This window comes from Dipodomys ordii, unplaced genomic scaffold (genome assembly GCF_000151885.1).
Source record: "Dipodomys ordii isolate 6190 unplaced genomic scaffold, Dord_2.0 Scaffold1, whole genome shotgun sequence".
NCBI lineage: Eukaryota > Metazoa > Chordata > Mammalia > Rodentia > Heteromyidae > Dipodomys > Dipodomys ordii.
Window position 1 is genome coordinate 34,233,171 of NW_012267217.1, and position 26,570 is coordinate 34,259,740.

A 26,570-nucleotide genomic window follows, 5' to 3' on the forward strand; every position below is an offset into this window, starting at 1 on the left:
TTGAGGATGGCTCAGCGGACCCGGTGGACACAGACGGCTGCATAAAAACTACATTTCCCGGCGAGCCCCGCTACAAGAACAAGGCCCTCGGACGTCCTCTCTCTACGCGTCCGCACGTTCCCGGCGTGCCACGAGATACCATCCTGGGTTCCGCCCCCCGGGCGGAGGGCCCCCTTCTGGGCGGGTCAAGGAACTGCGCTTCCCAGCATGCTTTGCCCCGGTGCGCCTGCGTACGGGAGCCTCCCGGGCTAGCGGGTAGTTCAAAACGCTGTTTTGGTTCCATGGAAACCGGCCTGTTTAAGGCAGGGCGGAGACTTCGGCCGACAGATGGATTTAGGGGTGAGGCCACCGGGCCCCTGAAGGTGGGAGGCACGGGTAGAGTCGACAGCTTCGATTAGGCCACCACCTCCCCTTCTTGCTGCTCTCTGCCCTGCTAGGTTGAGCTCAGGGTCCTGGTTTCTGACCTGGGTTTGCATTGGCCTGGGGGTAGCGCAAGAGTCCCTGCACCGAGGCACCGAGGCCTCTTGGCCTAGCTCCAGCTCTACCCTTTTTTATAGTCAGGTGGAAGGGTACAAGCTCTTAGGAAGGCTGTATTTTTGTCACGGATTTTCCTCCCTGACCTACATTTTTGTTCAGTGCATGGAGCTTGTGCTGGGGCATTTTTAATGAGTTATTCTCCCATATGCCATCCATAGTGATTCAGCCACTGTGCTGGGCACTTAAGACTGAAAAAGGATGAAGAAGCTATTCTTAATTTGGAGACACTCAACGTTAATCTGTCTTGGACACCCACAATCCTCCTTGATTTGTTTAACTCAGCACTCACAACTAGGTCCTTTCTAATCTGTGTGTTACTTGGTCTCATGGCTTCACACACTATGCAGCTGCTTAAATTTAAGAATTAATCTCTTTGCCATGCAGAAGCTCAGCAATTTCATGCAATCCCATTTGTACAACTTTTCTTTGATTTGTTGCGTTCCTGGGTCTCTATTAAGAAAATTTTGGCCTGTGCCAAGGAGACCTAGGGTTTCTCCTGTTCCATCCTGTAATGTTTTCAGAGTGTCTGCTTTGACTCCGAGGTCTTTGATCCATTTGGAGTTGATTCTGGTGCAGGGTGATATATAAGGATCTGCTTTAGTTTTCTACAAGTAGTTAACCAATTTTGTCAGCACCGTTTGCTGAAGAGGCTGTCTTTCTTCCATTCTATTTTTTTAGCTCCCTTATGGAAGATTAGATGGCTATAGGTCTGTAGGTTCATAATTATATTAAGTGAAGTAAGCCAGGCCCAAAAAACATAGGTCCCATGGTTTCCCTTATTTGCAATAACTAGTATATGTTTGAGTCAAGCAGAAAAGGTCAGATAAGTTGATGTTAGGGAAATGAACCCTAAGATATGTATTCAAATGTTTTTTTTCTTTCATGCAATTGTTTCTAACACATTTATAAGATTATTTCTTTGTTGCTTTGTATGTCCCTCCCCCACGGTATTAACCCCTGTTTTCACTGTATTTGATGTTGGTATAATTTGTGGAGGGGAAGGGAAAAAACAAATCCTCTAAATAGGGATACAGGTGGACCCATTGCAACAATGAGACATACAAGTAGTTATGTGGAAAACTAACTTTACAACTTTGGTGGGGGGGGAGGATGGGATGGGAAGGGGAAACAAAGGAGGAGGCTACAATGCTTGATTAGAAATGTACTCATTATCTTGCCCATGTAATTGTAACCCCTCTGTACAGTATTTTCACAATAAAAAAAAAGTGCTAAATCAAAAAAAAAAAAAAAAGAATCTCTCCACAACCCTCCTATGAGCTCCAGACCCACAAATTCAAACATGTGTTGGGAAATCTTCTTCTGTTTTGAATTTAACATTTCCAAAGCAATTTTTAATCTTCCCTCAATCAAACTGATTCATGATAGGCTTCTCTCGCCATACTGGTAACACCATCTTTCCAAATGCTCAGGCCAAAAACCATGGAGCAAACTTTGCTACTTCCTGTTACTCTTATCTCCTATCTCATCTGTCAGCAAACCTTATTTTACCTTGGGAACATAGCAACAAAACTGAACATTTCAGCAATTATGGAAAAAATTTAGGTGGAACACACCATCCTGTTCAAAATATGTAAAGGAACTACCTGTTCTATCTTCTGTATCTTTTTCCAAAGATACTTTTTGCTATATCTGTGCTAGTATTAAGTGCTTGGCTTCCAATATAAATTAACATAGGCAATATAGATTGTAGGCCCAACTTGACCCTATCAAGTTGCCATAGAAATTGTCCGCTTTGCTGCCCCCTAGCAGTGTTGTCATTTCATTTGTCCAGTCTGCTTATTCTTTTCATCAACTATTGCAGAGACTACTATGTATCAAAAGAAAAGTGTTTAAAAACAAAAGGCCAGGCTCCATTTGGCTCACACCTGTAATCCTAGCTACTCAGGAAGCAGAGATCTGAGGATCAAAAGGTCTGATGATAGCCTGGGCAAGAAAGCCTGGAGACTCATCTCCAATAAGCTCAGAAAAAGCCAGAAAAGGCACTGAGACTCAAGTGGTAGAGCTGTGGCCTTGAGCACTAGGAGACAGGGACAGGACCCAGGCCCTCATCCCAAGCCCCAGGACTAGAAGAAACAAAAACAAAAAACAAACAAACACCAAGTTCTTCTCATATGAAAAGGTTTAACAAATATTCATTTGGGATGCGGGGGGGGGGGTAGGTCATACTAGCACTTATTGAACCTTTTCCTTATATTTTCCTGACTTTGTTTATAGTTAGGCATCTGGCATTGTATAGATGACTAAAGGAGAGCTCTCAAAGGACGAAGAACAAGGACTAGTGTCAAAAGGAAGAAGAACAGGACTAGTGTCATAATTTCTATCTTTCTTAAGGGAAAAACAAAAGTCTCCCCAAAGCCTTTACAAACAAAGCTCTTACAAAGCCTGTACACACTTCTGCCTTAAATCCCACCGGCCAGGTTATATCACATGGTTATGCTAGCTTCGGGGGAACCTGGACGTATAAATTCTCCAACTTCTTTTGGAGGGTCAGTGGTGTCTACCAGAACTCCTTTTTTATAGTACCCTTCCCAATGTAGCTTATTTCTAGGTAAATAATAACTAGACAACAGATGACATAAAAATAGATCGGAGCTTCAGTATGTGTTTCTTCAATTTTCATCCTCAATTTTCTTCTTACATATTCTAGGCCTGGTGTTTGGCAGAAGGTCTTACTCAGAGCTTCTTTATATTACCCAGGTAATACCATCCTAGCTCATGTAATCACATGGCCCAAGAAACTCCATATCTGGCTTTTTTTTTTTTTTACAAGTTTAGAGGAACTTTAAGTCATTATATATCTAGAGACTCCATTAATATGGACATGTGTCTTTTGTGTTTTTCTTCAAAACAAATGGAAAAATAGGAAAAAGTAACTTATAGATGGGAATTTCTTACTCCATATCTTTAAACTGATTGTTAGCAACAAATCTCTTAAAGAAGGCAACAAAAAATTGTCAGAACTGAATACTGTTTCACAGAGGAGCATGAAGGAGAAATTCTAGTCAGAAGCATTATGTGAAAAGAAAAATGTAAAAGTCATTTTTCTGGGATCTGTGGGGAAAAGATAGAAGGTAGTTTTAATCTGTTGTCTGTTGCTCTAATACCTCAGATGGTTAGTTTGACAAAAGTAGAGTCTATTTCTATCAGGTTTGAAATCTGTGAAAGCATGATGTCGCAGTCATGATGGCCGCCTCACAACCTGATAGAAGGAGCACATGGTAAAACAAGCAAGCATGTTAGCCTGGGTCACTCTTCATTGGAGTTTTGATCTTCATGACTGCCAAAGGCAGTATCTCCAAATAGCATAAAAATGAATTTGGTGGTTAAATTTCTAGTACATGAACTTTTAGGTGACATTCAAATAAAAGCAAAGAAGAACTACTTTATGATGAAGAAATGTCTGTACTGAATCTGGCAGTATTCTATTGGCTTGGCAATTAACTCAGCTTTTCCACAGCACACCCTCCCCTATCATACTTTTGGTTCCTGTAACCAGCCCTACTGCTTCATAACTTTCTGCCCTAGACATTAGAGATTAATTTTATGTTATCTATCGGACCCAAGGTAGCACTTTTGCTGCCTGAGAAATGAGGGGAAGAGAGATGTCAGATTACAGAACTAATGGGTACAAAAGCAAATTTCTAATATCCCAACTTGAACATTTGGGATCACATTCCCACAGGAACACTGTTGTAATCAGTGGCCAAGATTTATAATATGATTAGTATATAGATGTGCATACAAGATGGAGCTACAGAAAATTGTCCATATGAGTTTCCACTACCAACCATGTATAAAATAATTCTGCTCACGAATTCCTGAAAGAGAAATCTCATTTCTTTTCATTATTTAGCATCATGATTTACTTGGTATTAGTGACTTAGAAATAACCAATATGAGCTGGGAGCTGGTGGCACACAGTGTAATCCTAGCTACAAAGGAGGCTGACATCTGAGGATCACAGTTCAGAGCCAGCCCAGGCTGGCTGTGAAGTGGCACTGGGCTCAAGTGGTAGAGCGCTCGCCTGGAGCTGAAGAGCTCAGGGACACACCCAGGTCCAAGGTTCAAGCCCCAGGACTGAAAAAGAAGGGGGGAAAAGAAATAACTCATATGTTTATTTTTTTTTCTTTTTGTGTGCTGGTCCTGGGGCTTGAACTCGGGGCCTGGACTCTGTCCCTGAACTTTGGCTCTGTCACTTGAACCACAGCTTCACTCTGGCTTTTGTGGTAGTTTAATGAAGATAAGAGTGTCACAGACTTTCCTGCCCAGTCTGGCTTTGCACTGTAATCCTCAGATCTCAGCCTCCTGAGTAGTTTAGGATTACAGGTGTGAGCCACTGGTGCCTGGCTTGTTTTTAAGAAAATCACATATTGGCAAGTATAAGAGAAAATTCAGATTAACTTCATTTGAGGTGTCTTTTTTTTTAGTTAATAAAATTGTATACATTACAGGATTATAGTTTGATAACAATACATGTTTATAAAAAGTAATTAGCATTTCAGAGTAATTAGCATTTCCCTCTCAGACATTTATCATGTATTTTGAGAACTTTAAAACTTCTTTGTAATTCTTTTTTTTCTTTTTTTTATTGTGAGAATACTGTACAGAGGGGTTACAATTACATGGGCAAGATAACCAGTACATTTCTTATCAAGCATAGTTGCCTCCTCTTTATTTCCCCTTCCCATCCCTTCCCATACTCCCCCCCCCCCAAAAAAAAGATGGAGAAACGAGATTCTTTTTTTTTTGTCTGTCATGGGGCTTTAATTCTGGGCCTGGGCACTGTCCCTGCGCTATTCAGCTCAAGGCGAGCGCTCCACCTCTTGAGCCATAGCACCATTTCCTCTTTGTAATTCTTCATAAAACATTTAAGAATAAATAATTGTGAACTACAGTCACTCCAATGTCATACATTAGAACTGATTTTTTCCCATGCACCTGTATTTTGGTATCTGTGATTTGTTAAGAGTTCTTTTGTGCCCTGACATATATCCTGTGCTGGGGAAAGAGAAATGTATATTCTGCAACCATTGGATAAAATATTCTGTAATGTCATTTGGTCAGCTGACATTTCTTTGTTGATTTGTTGTTGTGTTTTTTTTTAAACCTGGATAATCTGTCCATTGATGGATGTGAACTACTGAAGTCCTTTATAATATTGTTTTGGAGTCTTTTCTCCCATTAGATTTAATGTTTGCTTTGTAAAAATGGACTTGCTGTGTTGGGTGCATTTGTATTTACAATTGGTATATTCATCTGTTGAATTGATCCTTTTCTCATTATTTAGTAACCTTCTTTGTCTTTGTTTACATTTTTTTACTTAAAGTTTATTTTATGTAATATAGAAACAGCTATTCTTGTTCCTTTTTTTTTCTATTTGCCTGACATTATTTTTAACTTTACTTACAGTCTATGTGTTTCTTTACCATTCTTGGAGTATGTATGAGAGCATTTCTGAAGGTTAGTAAAGCCTACTGTGAATATGTTTTGTAGGCCCCAAAGGAGGAAGCCTGCTAGTGTAGTTATTCACTCTTTTGCTGCTTCTGGCTGTCATGCCCAGCCCTACATGATGGGCTGAAACCTCTGAAACTGTGAACCAAACATAAATCTTTTCTCCTTCAAGTTATATTTGTATAGCAATGAAAAAGTCTGAATAACACAACAACTTGATAAAAGAAGGGTTTGTGGTTCATAGTTTCAGAAACTTGAGTCCATTGTCACTTGGCTCATTGCTGTGGGCCTGTGGTGAAGCAGAATATCATGGTAGAGAGTGTAGTGGACCAGAGCTGCTCCCTTATTGGCAGCCAAGAAGCAGAGAGACAGGTAAAAGCTAGGAACAAGATAGAGCCTTCAAAGGTATACCCCTAATGAACTTAAACCAGACCTTACCTAATAGGCCATTCAGTATGAATTCATTCATGGATTAATCTATGGGCATTAACACTTTTATGATCCAATCACATCTCTGTTTGGCTCCACCAGATGGGGACCAGGTCTTTAACATGAGAGCCTTTTGGGGAATCGTAACATTATCATGAAAACATCTGGTGACAAAAAAGAATATTCTTCCCTCAGCTAAGCTACAGGTCCTACTTTGTGGCAAACTATAGCAAATAGGATATACTAAGTTATAATGCAATAACAACCTATTCAACAATCTCATTGGCCTGCAACAACATAGGTTTATTGCTCACTTACATATGTCATGGACAGAGGTCATAGACCCTAGACAGGGAGAAAGCCTTATTTCTAATGTTGCTTGTCTCATGGAGGTGAACAAAAGGGAGAGATGGTGAACAACAACCTGAGGTTAAAGCTTCTACTCATATTTATTTTTTTATTTTTTTCTACTCATAGTTAATTGGCCGAAGTATGACATATGGCAGCTCCTTGGGTTAAAAGGATACTAATGCATAGTCCTCCCATAGGGAGATATAATGACTATTCTGATCAATAAGTGAGCCTACCATGTTAATATTGAGACTTTAATCTTAGGTGCATATGGAAAATAGAATGTGCAGACCTGTCATCTCTCCAACCCATGTCAATGCTACAGCTTCTGAAGCATTCACAGTTCTTCAACAAAGGATGAGAGTAGTTGAGGAACAGACCAGTTCTCTGAGAGATGACCTACTAACGTTGGACTATGGTGAAAAAAGGTAACAAAGACAAATGAAGTAGATTGCTGCAGGTTAGGAAAATTTTTCTTTGCTGCTTAGAAATAAGGGATCTCAATGGTTTGGCAGAGAATTGAGAAATAACTTTAATTTGAATGTAAGTTTAAAAATATTTGCCAGATAAAGAGTTGTCATTCTGTGACAGAGTCTGTTAAGTGTTTCATTGCCATGACAAAATAACTGAGAGAGCAATTTATTTTTAGCTCATTATTTTAGAAGTTTGAATCCATAGTTATCACTATGGGTCTGTGGTAAGCCAAAGCATTTAGCAAAGAGGATATAGTGCATTAGAGCTGGCTGCTTATCATGACAGTCAGGAAGGAAAGAGAGGAGTAAGGAAGGGAGAAAGAGAAAATGAATGAGGGGGGAGGGGGGAAGGAGAAGGATTGGGATTGCGGGGGGTGGGGGGAGGCTGGGAAGTGATGTGAAGGGTAAACAAAGGAGGAGGCTGCAATGCTTGGTAAGAAATGTACGCATTATCCTGCCCATGCAATTGTAACCCCTCTGTACAGTATGTTCACAAATAAAATTAAATTAAATTTAAAAAAATTAAAAAAAAACAAAGAAAAGAAAAATAGAGAAAATGAATGAGAAAGGAGCAGGAAGGGTCCAGGCCCAGATATATAGCCACCCCCGCCCCCCACCAGTTGACTTACTCCAGTCAGGCCCTACTTCCTAATAGCCCATTCAATATGAACTGGACAGATCCATTGATGAAATTACCACCCGCACAATCCAATAGCCTCTCAGTAATTAAACTCACCAGCTGGGGATCATGCCTCTAACACTTGAGCCTGTTGGGTAACACTTTCTGTACAAACCATAACACAGAGCTATTGGCATTATTCTTTATAGTTAAAGAAAATGTGAGTTAGGGTTGAGTTCCATTTGCTCATGCCTGTAATACTAGCTGGGAGTCTAAAGAATGTCACAGCTTAAGACCAGCCCAACCTAAAAGTTCTCGACTCCTTTACAACCCGTTGCTGGGTTATGTCTGTCACTCCAGGCTAAATAAGAAGCTGAGATTGGGCATGTTTTGTAGTAGGCACAAAAGTCAGAGGAACTCAATCTCCATGAAACAGAAGTTGGGCATGGTGGTACCTGCCTGTGATCTCATCAAAGCTGAAAAATGGAGGCTCAACCAGTGAAACATAGGGCTCAATGATACTGTGCCAGCCTAGAAAGAGTGAAGCCTTGAGTTCAAATCACCTGTACCTCAAAAAGAATATTACTTAGGTATAAAATTTTAATATTTTGTTTACCTTTGAAATGATTGAAAACCATTTTTCTTGTTATGAAATTTTTAGTTCTAATTTAAAATCTACTGAAGGAAAAACTTGAAATGTTTCATGCTATTAATTTTATCATTAGTTTCTCCTATATCAAATTAAAAGAAAGATTTGAAATCTTTAAAGTTTTCACAATTTAGAATAAGATACTAAAAAACTTCATCCCTAGTGCTACTAAAAAAGTTTTTGGCTTTAAAAGTTGGCCCAGTAGCTTGAGGAATCTGGTACTTTAACCATCAGTATGAAATTTATTGGCATGATTTAAAATCACACCAAAATGTACATTTCCTGCATGAACCCAATTAAGACATAAAACTAGTATACCTTTGTAGCACCTGTGGATAAGAAACACTTTATATTTTCAGAACCAAATTGTTGAGTATTGGGGTAAAACAATAAGCGTGTTTATTATGAAGCTGGGTGCTGGTTGGTTCACACCTAATATCCTGCTATGAATCTTATAGAGCTACTCAGGAGGCTGAGAGCTGAGGATTGCAGTTTGAAGCCAGCCCAGGCAGGAAAGTCCCTGTGAAACTCTTATCTCCAATTAACCACTCAAAGACCAGAAGTGGTGCTGTGACCCAAAGTGGCAGAATGTTAGCCTCAAGCAAGGGAGCTCAGGGACAACTCCCAGGCCCTGAGTTCAAGCTCCACAACCAACAAAAAGACAAAAAATGTTCATTATGATTCTGTTCAAATCCTTCTAAACCCTGTGACTACATTGCCTCTGTCCTAACTTTCACTCTTAGCTAACTATTGTAGAATTAATCTTTGTTATAATTTAGGCAACATGTTTTGTTATGACATGAAAAATAAGTTTACAAAAATTCATATTAAAGCTGGTAGCCCACATCTGTAATCCTGGCTATTGGGAGGCTGAGATCAAAGGATCATTGTTCAAAGCTAGCCCAGACAGGAAAGTCTGGGAGACTCTTATCTCCAATTAACCACCAGAAAACCAGAAGTGGCCATGTGGCTTAAAGTGGTAGAGCACTAGCCTTGAGCGGAAAAAGCTCAGGGACAACACCCAGGCCCTGAGTTCAAGCCCCCTGACCTACCTCCCCCCTCTCCAAGAAATTAATATTAAAACCACTCTTAAAAAGTCAATGATCTGTATCCATTCCATACTATATTCATCTCCTTTCTTTCTTTTTCCCTTCCTCTCCTTTTGTCTTTCCTTCCTGCTTCCTTTCTTCCTTTTTCTCTTCCCTCCCTTTCTCTTTGCCTCCCACCCTCTCTCCCTCTTCTTCTCCCTCTCTCCCTCTTTTATCTTTGGTACTAGGCTTTGGCTTCAAAGCCTCACATCTGGTAGACTATACACCTAAGCCATATCCTTCCCCAGCCAGCCCTTTTTAGGACTTACCCTCTTTCCCTTATAGTATATTCCATATTTGGATTTAGCGAGGTTAATAAATATTTGTTAATTAAGGAATTACATTATTCTTCTCCCTTTTAGGTTTGTCCTGTTTGACTATTTTTGCTTTTGTTATCTGTTTTTTTCAATAAGTTTTTTTTATTGTGAAAATACTGTACAGAAGGGTTACAGTGACATGAGCAAGGTGTTATCTGTGTTTTGAAAGTTATATCCAAGAAATCATTGTCAAGTACAAAGTAAAAGCGTTCCCTTTCATTTTCTTTTTTTTTTTTGGTTGGTCATGGGGCTTGAACTCTGAGCTTGGGTGCTTTGTTTTGCTGTTCTTGCGCTCTTCAGCTCAAGGCAAGCGCTCTACTGCTTGAGCTACAGTGCCATTTCCATTTTCTAGTGGGTTTTTATTGGAGATAAGAGTCTCACAGACTTTCCTGCCCCGGCTGGCTTTGAACCAAGATCCTCAGATCTCAGCCTCCTGAGTAGCTAGGATTACAGGTTTGAGCCACCAGCGCCCGGCCCCTTTCATTTTCTTCTAGAAGTTTGTTTCAGTTCTTCACTTAAGTCCTTAATGTATTTTTGATTCTTATATATGGTTTGTACAAAGGGGCCAGTTTAATTCTTCGGCATGTGGACAACCCGTTTTCCTAACATCATATATTGAAGAGATTGTCCTATTGCTGTTGCATATTCTTAGCATTTTTATTAAAAATAAATTGATCATAAATACAGAGATTATTTCTGTGCTCTCCATCCTGTTCTACTGGGTAATGTATCTGTTTCTTCGTTTTGTTTTGTTTTTTCTTGCTGGTCCTGGGACTTGAACTCAGGGACTCAGGGCCTGGGAGGTTCAAGGCAAGCACTCTGCCACTTGAGCCACAGTTCCATTTCTGGATTTTTTTTTTTGTAGTTTATTGGAGGTAAAAGTCTCATGAACTTTCCTGCCCAGGCTGACTTCCAACCTCAGTTATCAGAGCTCTGCCTCCCAAGTAGCTAGGATTAGAGTGTGAGAGTACCTGCCTTTGGTTTTATAATATATTTATATTCTTTTTCTTTATATAATATTTATATTATATTATCTTTAGATAATATTTATATTATATTTACATAATATGTTATATATTATATACACTATATATTTAGATATATAATTAGCAACACTATATTATATATTTAGATATATAATTAGCAACATTAGGTAGTTTTACTTCTTCCTTCCTGATCTGGATGCCTTGTGTTTCTTTTTCTTCCATGATTACTCTGGCTAGGATTTTCAATACCATGTTGAGTACTGATAGAGGAAATAGGCATCTTTGTCTTATTCTTTTTCTTTGGGACAAAGCTTTCACCATTGAGCATGATGCCAATTGTGTACTTGCCATTTCTAGCCTCTGTTGTGTTAAGGAACATTCATTCTCTATGTAATTTGTTGTGAGTTTTTATCATGGAAGAACATCAAATTTTCTCACATGGTTTTTTTTTTTTTTTGCATTTATTGAGATGATCATATGAGTTTTGCTTTTCAGTGCCTTTGAGTCAGGTAAGATAAATGAGAGTACAGACCATCCAGATACAGCAGGAAAGGAAGGTATTTTAGATGTGTTTTCCAGTTCTTTCTATGTTCAGGGTGAAGCCACGAACAGGCATTTATCATCTATTGTCTTTGCACTAGTAGGCAAGAGTATCTATGTCAGACATTTCCACTCTAATTCAGTATGTACTCTCTGATCATAGTGGGTCTATTGTGTGTCCACTTCCTCATTTTTTCTGGTTGAGGGAGGCAGAAGTTGTAGTAACCAATGCATGACAGCCTCCTTTCAGAGTGGCTTTGGAGATCTGAAGTTTTTGTCGCTGTAATGTAAGAAAGAGAATTCAGGGAGTGTGCACTCTTTTCAGGCTGCTGGAGGTCTACTGTTTATGTTAGTTATGTTAGTTAGAAGACAGTCCTTCAAATTGCCACTGGAAGATGATGCAGAGAAATCCTTTCTAGACAGAAACCTAATGCTGTGCATTTAAGCTTGCTCTGCTCCCCAAGAATGTAGTCCCTAAAAGTGCTTGCACTACTGCTTAAAACTGCCTCTTGATATTGTGATCTAGGAGAACTCTCATGTGTTACTCCCCTCAGCTCCCAGAGCCCGGAGGATGAGATTGCAGTAGTGGGAGCTATAAATATTACATTGATAGTGACCCATTCTTCCAGGAGGAATTTGTAAACTGGGGTTGCCAGTGGGATGAGCTGCAGAGAGGGCATAGGAAGTGCTGAGTCTTCTTTAGGCTGTGGAAGGTCTACATATGTCACCAGTTAACAATTTTCTGATGTAAGTTAGTCATCCATTACACTATCAGCAGTAACAGTTGGCAGAATACAATGGCAAACCTTTTTCAGAGAGAAACCTAGAAGTGTTGAATTTTATCCCATTCTCTGCTCTGATGCTGGAGAATTATATCCCTGGAAGCTCTTGCCTGTGCTTGGATATCTGCTACTTTGTTCTGAGGTCTAATGAGATATATATTCAGGATCCCTTCTACATTCAGACATAGGCAAATTGCAAGCCAAGTATTGGATAACCTTGGAGTACAATATGTGTGGCACAAATGCTTCTCTCCTTGGGTAAATGCGAGAAGATCCCTTCTCAGGTGTGTGGTTTAATATCCATGGATAGTTTTGTGCCTGGACTGTACCTTATCTTTTTTCTACCTGGTTGATACTGATGCTTGTCAGAAGAGTCACAGCATTTCTAATTTTTTCTTAACATAGAGGGAATTGATCTTATATAGGTGTTTATTTGGTAGGTTTATGGGTGGAGGGAACATCAGAACTAGCTGTATTTGACAATGTTGGTGATTGTTTATTATATTCTTATTAGAAAGGTTACATGGACTCACCATGTAGGGTCACCATGATACACATTGCACTGCATAATATTGTTATATTGGGATCTTTGTCCAGAGGTCCACTGGAAATTCCAATCTATTTAGAAGACACTACTAGCCAGAAAATCATTAGTCCTATCCAGAGTGAAATAATTTGTCCAGGACAAAAAGATATTTTATGGAAGAACTGTGAGCTTCTGGTGAATCGAATGTGCCATCTGGAAAGTCTCATCCAGTCCTTGAAGATGAGCATCTTTCATCTACAAAGTGAAAAAGATTTGAATCCACAGAAAACAGGTATGGAGAGAAGAGAATATCATCCTCTGTGGGCATCTGAGTTTATGATTCTTTATCTTCCTTGTACTACTTGATGTCACTACTGTGCTGTCTGGTAGCTTTTCTGAAGGCTCGATTGAATACAATAGAGGAGGAACATTCCAAAGATCTGAAGCTGTTGCATCTTCAAGTGATGAGTTTGCGCCAGCAACTGAGAGATGTCAAAGAGGGAGAAGGAAACGCACAAAAAGAAGTCCATAGGTTAACTGCCACTCTGGAAATGGCCTCAGAGATAAAGGTTTGAGTCCACATTTCTGAAGTACAAAGTTACTCTATATCAGCTGGAAGTAGCATCAGACCAATAAAGCTGTTGTAAAAATAGGTGATATTGGAAGTGGCGCTGTAGCTCAAGTGGTAGAGCGCTCGCCTTGAGCTGAAGAGCTGGGGGACAGCGCCCAGGCCAGAGCTCAAGCCCCACAACCGACCAAAAAAAAAATCGGTGATATTGGTGTAAAGATTCTTGATACATTTCACATGTATGTGCATCAATAACCTAAAGTACTATGTACTCCTAGTAACTGTTTATAGTATATAAGGAATAGTAAGCATCCAGAGGTATGAGAAGTCTGTCCTTTTCAAAGCTTATGTGATAGTTGAAGCACAAGGCATACTATGATAAATAGGAAGAAATAAGAGTGTAACAAAAGTGTTATAGGATGGTATGGGACAAGTGAATATTTACTAGCAAAGGCTCTTTGTTCAGGCATGTTTGAAAAGGGTGAGCATGCCCTGTCTAGAATAGATCAGGTAGGCTTTAGAAAACAGATAATAGGACTTGAGCTCAACCTTTAGGAGGCAAAGTAGGAGGGAAAGGTCATTTCAATGAGCATATGCAGGTAAAGGAAAGAATTAGGTCTACAAGGATATCCTATGAAATAGGACACCATTGGCCTGTTTAATAGTAAGAGTACTAGGGACCAGAGGGAAGTCACTTGTCCAAGATAACCACATGCCTGTCTTCTTCCTATAACCCAGGTTTGAGCCAGAGCATTCCACTGGGTGAAATATGTAAACTAGGCTGACAGGAGTAAGAATTTGTTTGTGGAAAATAAACTGGATATGAAGTAGGTATCATATTGTAGAGGTCTCAAAATCATTGTGTACATCTATGTACATAATTATGTACATAATCATTATGTCATCATTATAACCAACAATTGTATAGTTCCTATGGAGAATGATTTTTTAAAATATTGAAATGATTAATAAAAGCAAAGAGAGCACCGATAGTTCATGCCTGAAATCCTAGCTACTCAGGAGTCTGAGATCTGAAGACCATGGTTCTAGGCAAGCCCAGTCGAGAAAGCAGAAAAGTCTGTGAGATTTTTATTTTCAATTAAGCACCAAAAAGTTGGAAGTAGAGCTGTGGCTCAAGTTAGGAGCTCTAGCCTTGCAAAAAAAAAAAAAAGCACAGGGACAGCACCCAAGCTCTAACTTTCAAGCCCCAGGATTGGCACCAGAAAAATAAATCACAACAACAAACAAAAAAACAAACAGGAAAAAAGGCAGAGGAAAAAAATTAGGCAGTATTTTAGAGTACTGATTATGGGGAGAGGAGAATGGAGTCAGGAAAAGTAATTAGGATTTGAATTGTATTATCTGCACTATGAGTCTAATAGCTAATTAGGTCAGAACCAATATTGTAGAATTCTGAAAGGGAACATACTCCAGAATATAGTATTGGATACAGACTGAAGGTAGGAAAGAAGGCAAAAACAATTTTGAGATTTTATGTCTAGGACTGTAGTGCCACTAATAATAATTTTAAAAAAAGAATAAGTAATGAAAGCTATGTTTTTGTCCTTGGCTTTTAAGTATGAATGATATTTGATGCTAGGAAAATAAGAGCTCTTAAAATAAGAAAGATTCTTTGTAAGAAAATATTGATCAATTTCTAGTTTGCCTTCTAATCATTCAATTTTAACACAAGAGATGGATATGATTACTATTTCTGATCAAAAACCATGAATCAAAATAATAATTGATATACCTATAGATAATATCTGCCATTTCAATTTAGAATCTTTTCTCTTTCTCCTTTTAAAAGAATGCAGCTATTGAAGAGGAATTGAAAACCACAAAACGTAAAATGAACCATAAAGTTCAAGAGGTAAGAAAAAAGATACTGGAGCAAGAGAAAGAATTGGAATTTCTGAGGGGGAAAGAAAGAAAATAGAGAATGAAAAGGACCTTTTGAAGAAGAAAGTATGTTTTACTGATGCCTTTTTTGAAAGCATAAATATGCTTTATTAAAGAAAGACTTTAAGAAGTGCAACATATAATTAAAGTGTGAGTGCTATCCCTACATGAAGACTTCCTTTGGCTTTAATACTGCAGTAAGCTAGGGAAAAAATTGTCCTAAAAGCCATGCCCACATGCTGCATTCCTTCATGTAATGACCTTTTAATCAAACGTTGTATTTACAATTAAAAGCTAGCTGGGTGTTGGTGGCTTATACCTGTAATCCTAGCTACTCAAGAGGCTGAGATCTGAGGATCATGGTTCAAAACCAGCCTAAGTGTGAAAGTTTATAAGATGCTTATCTCCAACTAACCACCAAAAACCCAGAAGTGGAGCTATGGCTCAAATGGTAGAGCACTAGCCTTGAATGAAAAAGCTAAGGGACAAGACTCAGGCCCTGAGTTCAGTGTCAGCACAAACGTGAAAACAATTAAAGACAATTTAAAAAGCTATGATATGCTCTAATTTTACCTTGAAATATTAATTTCAGTCTTGTTTGAGGAATTAAGAAGTGGCTGCTACAAGCTGTTGAACTAAAATTTTGTAGCTGAAAATAGTGATAGAAGTCAGAAAAGGGCTGGGAAGGTGGCTCAGTGGTAGAGCGCTTGCCTTGCATGCCTGAGGCCCTGGGTTCGATTCCTCAGCACCACATAAGCAAAAAGAAAAAAGCAGGAAGTGGCACTGTGGCTCAAGTGGTAGAGTGCTAGCCTTGAGCTAAAGAGCTGAGGGACAGCGCCCAGGCCCAGAGTTCAGGCACATGACTAGACCCCCCCAAAAAAAGTCAGAAAAATTACTAATCTATTTGACAATAGACTAAAATTCTCAGTGTTCCTGACCAAATATTGTCATTAGTCTAAAACCTTTAAAATATGTGTATATATATATATATATATATATATATTTGTAGTGCTTGAAGCATCAAGCATAGCTATCTAGAAAATTATTATTATAGAGAATATTATTTGCTAGTAGTTTGTGATTGCTCTTAGAATGTTTTCATGTTTTTATAGACTTTTAGAGCAGCTTTATGTTTATAGAAAACGTGTGCAGAAAAGAATTCCCATATACCTCCTACTCATTCTCACAGGTTTTTTTTTTTCTAAACAGATCACATTAGTGTGATACTTGGTATATTTGATGAACCACTATTGATCCAATTGAAGCCCACAGTTTATTCTAGAATTCACTTCTTTTCCTTGTGCAGTTCTGAGTTTGGGCCAATTCACAATGTATGTGTCCACCATTACAAGATTATCCAGAGTAATTTCACTGCCCTAAAGATAAACTATACTTACCTACTCATCCCTCTCTACTCTTCCCTCTGATCCCTTGGCAACCACTTTGCCATCTATAAAGTTTTGTTGTCATTGGAATTATACGGTATATAACCTTTGTGAACTGACTGCCTTCACTTAGCATATTTAAAATTCCTTCATATAGTTTGTATCCTTTTAATTGATGAGCAATATTGCATTGTATGTACCATAGCTTGTTCATCCATTCACTTATTGAAGAACATTTTGTTTGATTACAATTACTGACAATAAGAAATAAAGCTTCTATAAATATTTGTATTATGGTTATTTATGTGAACATAAGATTTCAACTCATTTGGGTAAATAACCTAGGGGTGTGTAACACTGGGTTAATGATAAGCCTATGGTTTAGCTTTGTTAGAAATTGCCCAATCATCTTACAAAATGACTGCACCATTTTACATTCAGCTAGCAAGGAATAAGCTGACCAAATAAGAACATAGTTCTCCATCTTTACCAGTGTTTGATAAGTATTTTGATTTTTTTTGCCATTCTACTTTGTATGTAATGGTCTCTTATTTTGCAGTTCACTAGTGAAGTTTTTTTAGTGGTACTGGAGTCAAAACTCAGTCTTGTGCTTGCTAGGCAGGTGCCCTCTAGCCCTTTTTGCTTTCTATTTTTCAAATAGGATCTTAGTTTTTGTCTGGACTGGCCTGAACTGATATTCTCCTGTTTCCCTTTTCAGTAGATTACAGGTGCATGCCACTATGCTCAGATTTTTAATGAATGGTTGAGATGGGGTCCTCATTGCTACCAGCTTGTCCAAGCTGGCCTCAGACCATGATCTTCCTGGTCTTGGTTTTTTTCTTGAGTTTAAACTTATTTTGATAGTTTAAGAGTTTTTGTATATTTTGGATATTGTATGATTGTATGACTTGTGTCCCCTGCCAGTTCATGTGTTGGAAAATTGATCCCTAGTTTAGTAGTGTTTAGAAGTGAGATCTTTAAGAGTTTTTCTAACTACTACATCTAGCTAGCTCCTGAAAGACACTTACAGGGTTTTAATGTCAGACACAATGAGCCGAGATCAAATAGATATTTTTGTATTGTAATGACACAGGACCCAAGTTCTTTCATGTTAATTAACACTGTTATTTAACAGTTACTTCATTAGTTAGGCTTTCAAAGTCCAAAACAGAATTAGGTGGTACTGGGATCTGAACTCAAAACCTTACAGTTGCTAAGCTTCTATCTACTTTATCCCTTTATTTTTTTCAGGTTGGGCCTCAAATTTTTTGTCCTGGGCAAACCCGGACTGTGATCTTCCTACTTTGGGCTCCCACGTAGATGGCATACAGGCAAGAAGTACTGCACTCAGTTTTTTGGTTAAGATAGGGTCTCACTAATTTTTTGCTTGGGCTAGCTACCCACTGTACAAGCTTCCTGATACCCATCTCCAGAGTATCTGCGATTTAGACTTAAGCCATTATGCCTGATCTTGAAATAGCTTCTAGAAGTATGGTTATAATACTACAAAATTAAAGCAATGTAAGATATAGGAAAGTGAGTTGAAAAATAAAACAAGAAAATACAGAAATGAAGTAAATACATACTAAGATATGATGCTAGCACTTTTTCTACTTATTTTGAAAGTTTGAATGCATTAAACATCCATTTTATATTACAACACCAACACACATACATATTACAGAACCATTTTATGAAGCAGGACTTATCTGCTTATCTCAACATTCTATTCTCTTTCCTTCCTTCTTCCTTCCTTCCTTTACTTCCTCTTCCTTCTCTTCCTTCTTCTTTTCCTCCTTCTCTTCCTCCCTCTCCTCTTCCTTCTTCTTTTCCTATTCTTCCTCCTCCTCTGTTCCTTCTCCTTTTTTGTGCTGGTATCATGACTTGAACTCAGGTCATCTTGCATGCTTCTTTCTTGTTCATGCCTGGTGTTCTACCACTTGAATCACTCTTCTAGTCTGGCATTTTGTTAGTTAATAGGAGAAAGTGTCTCTAGAACTTTTCTTCCTAGGTAAATTTTGCCTCCTGAGTAGCCAGAATGATAGGCATGAGCCCCTGCCCCCCAGCTTCTGCTCTTCTTTTTCTAAGTGCTGCTTGCAAGTTACTTTAGGAAATAGACATATACAATAAGAAGATAAGAGCAACAGATTTGACTTCATACTTTTATAAAGCTCAATATTAGGGGGAAACAAGAGCATGCCTTTATGCATACATATGTATAAGAGCATGACTGTAAGTAAAGAATGTTCAATTCCGAGATGGTGTATCTGGCAACTTTGATTTTTGGGAAACTGGCATATGATATTCCTTAGACTGGCTTAACTTCAATGTTGCTCTGTAGCTGAGGAGACAGCTGGCTTTGGAGAAGCATGTCAGAGAATCTCTTGAGAGATCTGGATCAGCTATGCTACTCAAAGTACAGGAAATGGGATCAGCAGTGGAAGTGGAACAGAAACAGGTACAAAATTCCCTTTTCTTACCCATGTTAGGGAAGTAAAAAAAATTACCTATAAACACAATTTTGTCAATTTTCTCCAAATGTATTATTTATTTTCTTTAATCTCTGCTAACATTCTTGCTACAACTTAAGGTAATTGTGGTACAAAATGACTCTAATGTTATTTAATACAATTCCTAATTAATGAATATGATAGCTAATGCCCAGAGAAGTTAATTTGCCTCAGGCTTCACAGCATGGACTTGTAGCTCTAGGTATAGTAACTCTTCCTTGCCCGTGTACTCTCTGCTAGAGGCACTGATTTTGGAAATCATTACTCTGATCTCATCATGTCTCTCACCCTTTGCTGTGTGTCTGTGATTTGGCTAGACAATAAAGACTAAGTTGAACTAACACATACTTCTCTTTTGCCCTTAGTGACCTTAGAAATTCTACTCTCCACATGTTCCATAAGGTCATTTATTTTTTCAAAAATCTGCCTTACAAAAAAGCTGTTTTTTTCCAATTTCAGGTTCACATTTTGCAGAAGAATTGCATTGCCCTACGCAGTTCTATACAGAGTACCCAGGAGCTCCTAGTACAGGAAAAAAGAAAGCTTCATGTAAGTTATATATCCAGGGTAATACTAGGTATTAGGCACTAAGTAATCATTTTATTCAGATTATTACATGTTGAAAATATTAATTAACAAAAATAATAAGACATTTATATTTTCAGATTATACATAAATTGTAAAAAATGGTTAATAAAATGCAAAAAGTTATTTTTGGTGGATTGTTACAATACAATGTGAATATATTTAATGCTACTAAACTGTACTCTTAAAATGGTTAGCATGGCAAATTTCATATTTTATCATAACTTTAAAAATGAAAATCATATTACTTTTTGCCTCATATTACATTTTAAAATTAATCTTTTGCTATACAGAGCACATTTGGAATCATTTTTCTGAATGCTATCTCATTCTGTATTATCTTTCTTAATATTTTTCTTGATATGTTTATCTTTCTTGAGAAATTGCTTCTAGGAAACAATGTATATGTAACAGAAGCTATATAATCCTAGAGAGTAGAATTTACATAATGTAAGCATTCTAGTAAATGTAGATTACTTTTTTGTTTTTGTTTGGTTCTGTGTATGTGCCATTATAGGGCTTTGAACTTGTGGCCTCTCACTTGACTTTTTTGCTCATATCTGGCAATCTACCACTTGAACTATGAGTCTAGCTTTTTTTTGTTAGAAATGAAGATAATCTCTCTTAGACTTTTCTGCCCAGGCAAACTTCAGTGCTCAGTCATCAGAGCTCAGCCACCTGAGCAGTTTGAACTACAAGCATGAGCCACCAGTACCCAGCTAGGTTATGTTCTAGGCAAGTTCTTTCTAGTTAGAACCCCTTTATGAGAATAATTTATGAAGGTTTTTATTTTTCAGTTGTGGGACTTAAACTTGGGGCCTGAGTAATTTTGCTCAAGGCTAGTACTCTATCACTTTGAGCTACAACACTATTTCTGGTTTTCTGGTAGTTAATTGAAGATAAGTCTCTCAGACTTTCCTGCCTGGGCTGGCTTTGACTGGCAATCCTCAGATCCCAGCCTACAGAATAGCTAGACTTGTAGGTGTGAGCCACTGGTTCCTGGCTTATAAGTTTTTTTTATAATAGACCAGATATAGCAGATTTAATAGAGCAGATTTAGGCTTATAGCAAAATTGAGTAGAAGGTACAGACGTTTCTTATATGGTCCCTGTCCCTATACATGCATAGCCTCTCTGGTTATCAACATTCTCCCGTGAATGGAACAGTACTACAACAAGTGAATACATTGGCCGATCATTATCACTCAAAGTCTTATCATTTACATTAAGGATCCCTCTGGAGTTGCACATTCTTGGATTTGGATAAACAAATAATGACAAGTCCACTGTAGTAGTATCCTACCGAATAATACTGCTTCCCCTCAAAACCTGTTTGCTCTAGCTATTCATCTCTCCATCCCAACCCCTGGTAACTGTCTCTGTAGATTTGTCTTTTCCAGAATGTCATATGGTCACAATCATACACAATCGTACATGTGACAATTTTTGGACTTCTTTAGTTGAATAAACATTTAAAATTTTCTTTATAGTTTATTTTAGTGCTGAATAATATCCAACTCATTGTCTGGATGATCTATTTGCATACAAAGAGTTTTAAATAAAAATATTTGGCTCCCTTGGGTAAATGCCAAGGAGCCTGATTGCCTGATTGCCAGATCGTGTGATAATTTCTGTAAGAAATTAGGAACCTGCCTCCCAGTTTTGCATTCCTACCAGGAATGAATGTCTGTTGTTTCCACATCCTCAGATTTGTGTAAACAGACTTTTGTTTTATTTTTGCTGGAACTGGGGCTTGAATTCAGGGCCTCATACTCTCACTGACTCTTTTGCTCACAGCTGGTGCTCTTCCACTTGAGCCACACCTCTATTTCTGACTTTTTTCTGTTTAATTGGAGATAAGAGTCTCAGATTTGTCTGCCTGAGCTGGCTTTGAACTATGATCTTAGATCTCAGCCTCCTGAGTAGCTAGGATTATACCTGTGAGCTACTAGTGCTTAGCTATAAACAGTTTTGATAATTTAGAAACAGTAGTTTAGAAGCTGAAGATACTAAAATCTTAACAAATTCTTTATAAGACCTACAAACACACACATATATACACATTTATATTGGACCTTGAACTGGCATTGGCTAGATACTTAGCAGATATTTTCATAAAGATATATATAATACCTTGTACCTGTGGAAAAGAAAGTAATTACATTTTCTCCAATAGGAAGTACAAATATCTCTCAAAAACAAAAATGAAGAAAATGCATATTTGAGGTCTGAAATAATTACACTTCGTGAAGTATCAGAAAAAACACAGGTAAATCTTCACTGGTTTTTAGATGCTATTTAATTTTGTTCAATTAAAGAATCAAGGTATAGAAAGGGCACAGGAGAAGCCCAACCCTCCAACACCTTGATCTGATACAACTAGTATCCAGCATTGAGAAAAATAAATTCCTATTGTTTAGTTTTTAAAAAAAGAATCAAGGTAAATCCTGATTATACAAGTTCATCTCTGATACTTCAGTTTTTATTTCCATAAGATCTTCTTTACCTCTGAAGCATTATTATAAATTAAGCACAGTTCTGATCATTCTCCCAATTCCTGTGACACAGTAGTGTACAAGAATTGTCACTAAATTGCATACCTGGTTATACTTTGCCTTTGTTTGCTTTCTTGTGTAGTAATTGAATACATAAATCACTACCTTTCACCATGAACTTTGGCCATTCAATGGCAAAGTCTCTTGTCTTATAATTTATATCGTTAGCAGCAAATAGTACAGTAGGAACTTAATGGTTGCTACATTTTGGAGGTGGATATAACCATTGTCTTTAGATTTAACCATGGTCCTGTCAACTTAATTGATACTTTATATTAATATATGGATAAGTATTGAAAAAGTCACCAAATATGCAAACTAATTATCAGAGAGTTCAGTGAGATATAGTTTATTACTAAAAATAACTTCTCTGTTTCTACAACTTAATTACATTAGGATTATGGTGTTTCTGTGTCTTGTTTATAATAAATAAAATGCAACAATAAGTGTCTCCTATTATAAAATGATAACTATGACTCTTACCACTCTACCTATTCTAATAGTTGACATTTTTACTGAACCCATTCCACATTCTAGGCATAATTTTAAGCACTTCCAATTACTAACAAATTGTAATCTTTGTAATTGTACTATGGAATAGACACCATTGTTTTCATTTAAAAGATAATAAAACTGATATACACAAAGGTTTTATAGCTAACAAGTGGCAGAGTTGGGACTTTGAGTTCAATCATCTGACTCTCCCAAAACCCTGAATGTGTTCATAGCTATTCTATCACACTTACAGACTTACCAGATTATTCATTTTCCTTCTCATTATTTTTTCTGTTGTTCCTTTAGAGTGATGTGTCTTTATTCTTGAAAAACTTGTTTATTAAAACATAAGCTGCTTGACAAATGTACCATGCAAAAACAATTACTAAGGTGAATATTTTTCACAAGAAGCAAATTCCAGAATATCAAAAGTTACTAAATGACAGATTTGTAGCACAAAGGTTATTACTCATTCTGAAGTATTAATAGTATGATGGAAAACTCACCTATATTTTGCTTTTATAAATGTTATCATTGGTGGTGGAACAACTTGGGTTTTTTCTGTTATCAGCCAAATATTTCTGAAGGCACATGATGTAACTATGGAAATCACTTTCTGCAATATTAACTAGGCACCTATACAGAATATTCCATCCAACACAGGTCTTGGACCTAAATGATTTGGGTTCAGAATTGTGACAAACAGGTCAGTAGAAATCCATAAGCCTCAATTCACTAAATCAATAAATCTTGTTTCAAACATTTGAAGGTATTTTGTAAAATATTAATTGGGGATACATTAACTAAATTATGGGCATAAAATAATGATACACAAATAATTCCCAAAGACTTTTGACTTGATAAATATATATTTGTTGTCTCAGGTTTTGAATGACCAACTGAGTAGAAAATGTTTAGAGCTGAGCAGCATACTTCAGTCTGTAAAGATGGAAAATGCCAGGGTTACTGCTGACCATCAAGCTATTATGCAGGTATTCACCTGATGCTAGTGAACTTCTGACAGAGGCAATGTGAAGCCAGCCTGACTGAGAAAATGTACATGGCCAAGTGGATTAGTAAAATGTTTTACCAATGAATTCCAAAGTTTCACTGAGTTATTTCTTGGTAATCTTTCACCTTCACATCAGAGGAGTGATTTGGCCTTACATTTATTGTATTTTAATGCCTTTTCTCAAATATCATTACTTTAGGAAAGTAATTACCTCTCCCATTGTTATATTTACAGAGTCTACTTACAGCTGACTCTAAAGTATGTATATTTTCCTCTACTTTGAAATTTGCTTACTCCAATCTCTTAAGAAAGCACTTTATCTCCAACTATTTGAAATTCTATTTATATTAAAACTTTCATGTAGGAGCTTGATTGTCCTGACTAGAAAGGAGAATTTTTTCTTTTCAAGTTTTGTTACATCAACACTAAACAGATTATCATAATAATAGCTCCCCTGTATGTGTTCATATATCATGTGTGTGTTAGCATTTACCTAGGATTCTACGTTTTCTTATCATCTGCTCCATGAAAGGTTACTGATTATACTTATTTTACCTGTAAGAACAATAAAGTTTAGAGAAGTTAACTAAAATGTATTTACAAAGGTAATTCTCAATGCAGGGTTTGCAGAAACTTTGTGAATTATAGTAGAAATGGGTATATATAAAATTGTTCTGTTTTAATGGCTCCAAAATGGTGAGGCAGAGAAAGTAAATTGTGTGAAACAGTTACAGTTTTACTACTGCAACAGTATCTGAATATAGTCTAAGACAATATCTAGGATCTGGGTGCTGTCCTTGAGCTCTTTTACAAGGCTACAGCTCTACCACTTTGAACCATAGCCACACTTCTGGTTTTTGAGTTTTTAATTGGAGATAAAAGTCTCACGGGGACTTTTCTGCCTGGGCTGGCTTCAAATCACAATCTTCAGATCTCAGCTTCCTAAGTAGCAAGGATTACAGGCATGAGCTACCAGTGCTGGACAAAATAAGTTTTTTTAAGGGAAATTATCTATGGAAAAAACACTTGTATTTTGTTATCTTGTTAGCCTATCAAATGTCTTCTCAGTTCTCATTATCAACCCTCACACTCAGGTAGAGCAGAACATGGCACAGACATTTCAAGCACAGAACTTACTGCGGGATGCAGCCCATGCCAGCATCACAAGTCAACTGCAGACTGTTCTAAATGAGAAAGCCCAACTCCAGACACATCTGTAAGTTTACTGTGGGACAATTCCTGTGCATCTTTTGTTCTTGCACTTATTTTTAAAATTTTTATTATAAAGGTGATATACAGAGGGGATACAGTTTCATAAGTCAGGTAATGAGTAAATTTCTTTTTGAACAGTGTCACCCTTTCCCTTGTTTTCTCCCAGTTTTCCTCCTCCTACTCCCCCATCAACTTGTATAGTTAATTTCCGGCATAGTGTCTAGTTGTACTTGTATTTTTCAACTTAATATTTAATTCTGCATTTGCAGGGACAGACACAAAGATAAAGGTTTTACCTCAAGGAACATTTTCCTAACCACTCTTAGGCAAAAATTATATTCCATAAGGACATTCAGTCACTTCTCATCTGTTTGTCATGTGTCCTTGTTCTATTCCTGCAGGGACCATTTAATCCTTGAGCATAACCAGTGCATCGAGAAAGCACGGGATGCTGAGAAAAGGGTAAATACTCAGAAAGAGCTGCTAGAATCAACAATTGCCAGATTGCGAAGCGAACTTGAAGCATCAATGCAAGAGAAGAAGTCTCTGCTAGAGGATAAGGAAAGATTTCAGAGAGAGGTAGGTAGAAGCAGATTTATACTACCTTCTGATGATGATGTGATGGTTATGTTTTAAGATTATATTCAAAGATTAAAGAACAAGAGAAATAAAATCCAGATGTACTTTGTCTGAGTTACCCCATCAAGAAAAGGTCTATGCCAGCCTCTACAGAATATCCTTCCACAGCATTTGTGAATATGCTACCCAATAATACACACATCCTTCTGCTAGTTGAGGGGTCAAGGATCAGAGGGGGGGGAGAGAGAGTTTATTCTGGGGCTTGAACTGGGATATAGGCTCTGTCCCTTAGCTTTTTTTACTCAAAGATGGAACCTCTACCATTTGAGCCACAGCTCCACTTCCAGCTGGTTAATTGTAGCTAAGAGTTTTTCCAAACTTTGCTGTCCAGGCTGGCTTCAAACTTCAGTCCTCAGATCTGAGCCTCCTGAGTATCTAGGTTTACAGGCGTGAATCACCAGTGCTCAGTACATTTAAATTTATTTCCCCTGAAATATTATGGGACAGTGGAGGTTAAGGGGGAACAGCCCCATCTGCCTAGTCAGGAGGGAACCAGCAGAGCCTGACATGCAGACGTGTCTTTCTAATTGCAGGGCTATTTGTGAAGTCTGCTCTGCCTCAGAAACTCCTGCTTGGCCCCTTTTCTGAGAGGATTTGCTATCTCTGCAGTGTAGGTATTGACATGTAGGATGTATGTGCTAGAGTATAGCCTGTCAGCCACTGTAAAACTGACCCATTTTTCTCCCTCCTCTGGGCAGATTAATAAAACAGAAAAAGAAACAGCACAAGAAAAATACAATTTGGAAAAGGAATTAGCTAACAACAAGGTATTCTACATTTTATTTCTCAATATTTCACTGTGTTTTGTTTCTTCTTGGATTGCTGCCTACTGTATCAGTTTATGTTAACGAGAAAATGCAAGATTCTGTTCACTACCACGATGTGCAGGGAAGGAAAGGAGCTATGAAGCTGACTTCTTAGAGCATCCCTTCACTACAG

At 37.7% G+C, this 26,570-nt stretch overlaps 1 protein-coding gene across 1 annotated transcript in view; it reads left to right on the forward strand.

Moving 5' to 3' along the window:
* Positions 1-264: 264 nt before the first annotated feature.
* The window catches only part of Ccdc150 (coiled-coil domain containing 150), a 63,163-nt gene continuing 36,857 nt past the window's right edge, over positions 265-26,570 (forward strand). Inside the window, 12 exon segments of the mRNA XM_013013492.1 lie at positions 265-339; positions 7,054-7,217; positions 12,841-13,061; positions 13,160-13,344; positions 15,148-15,210; positions 18,966-19,082; positions 19,594-19,683; positions 21,895-21,987; positions 23,653-23,760; positions 24,875-24,996; positions 25,394-25,571; positions 26,330-26,398. Of these exon segments, the coding sequence (XP_012868946.1) occupies positions 328-339; positions 7,054-7,217; positions 12,841-13,061; positions 13,160-13,344; positions 15,148-15,210; positions 18,966-19,082; positions 19,594-19,683; positions 21,895-21,987; positions 23,653-23,760; positions 24,875-24,996; positions 25,394-25,571; positions 26,330-26,398 (1,422 nt within the window). The 5' untranslated portion in view covers positions 265-327.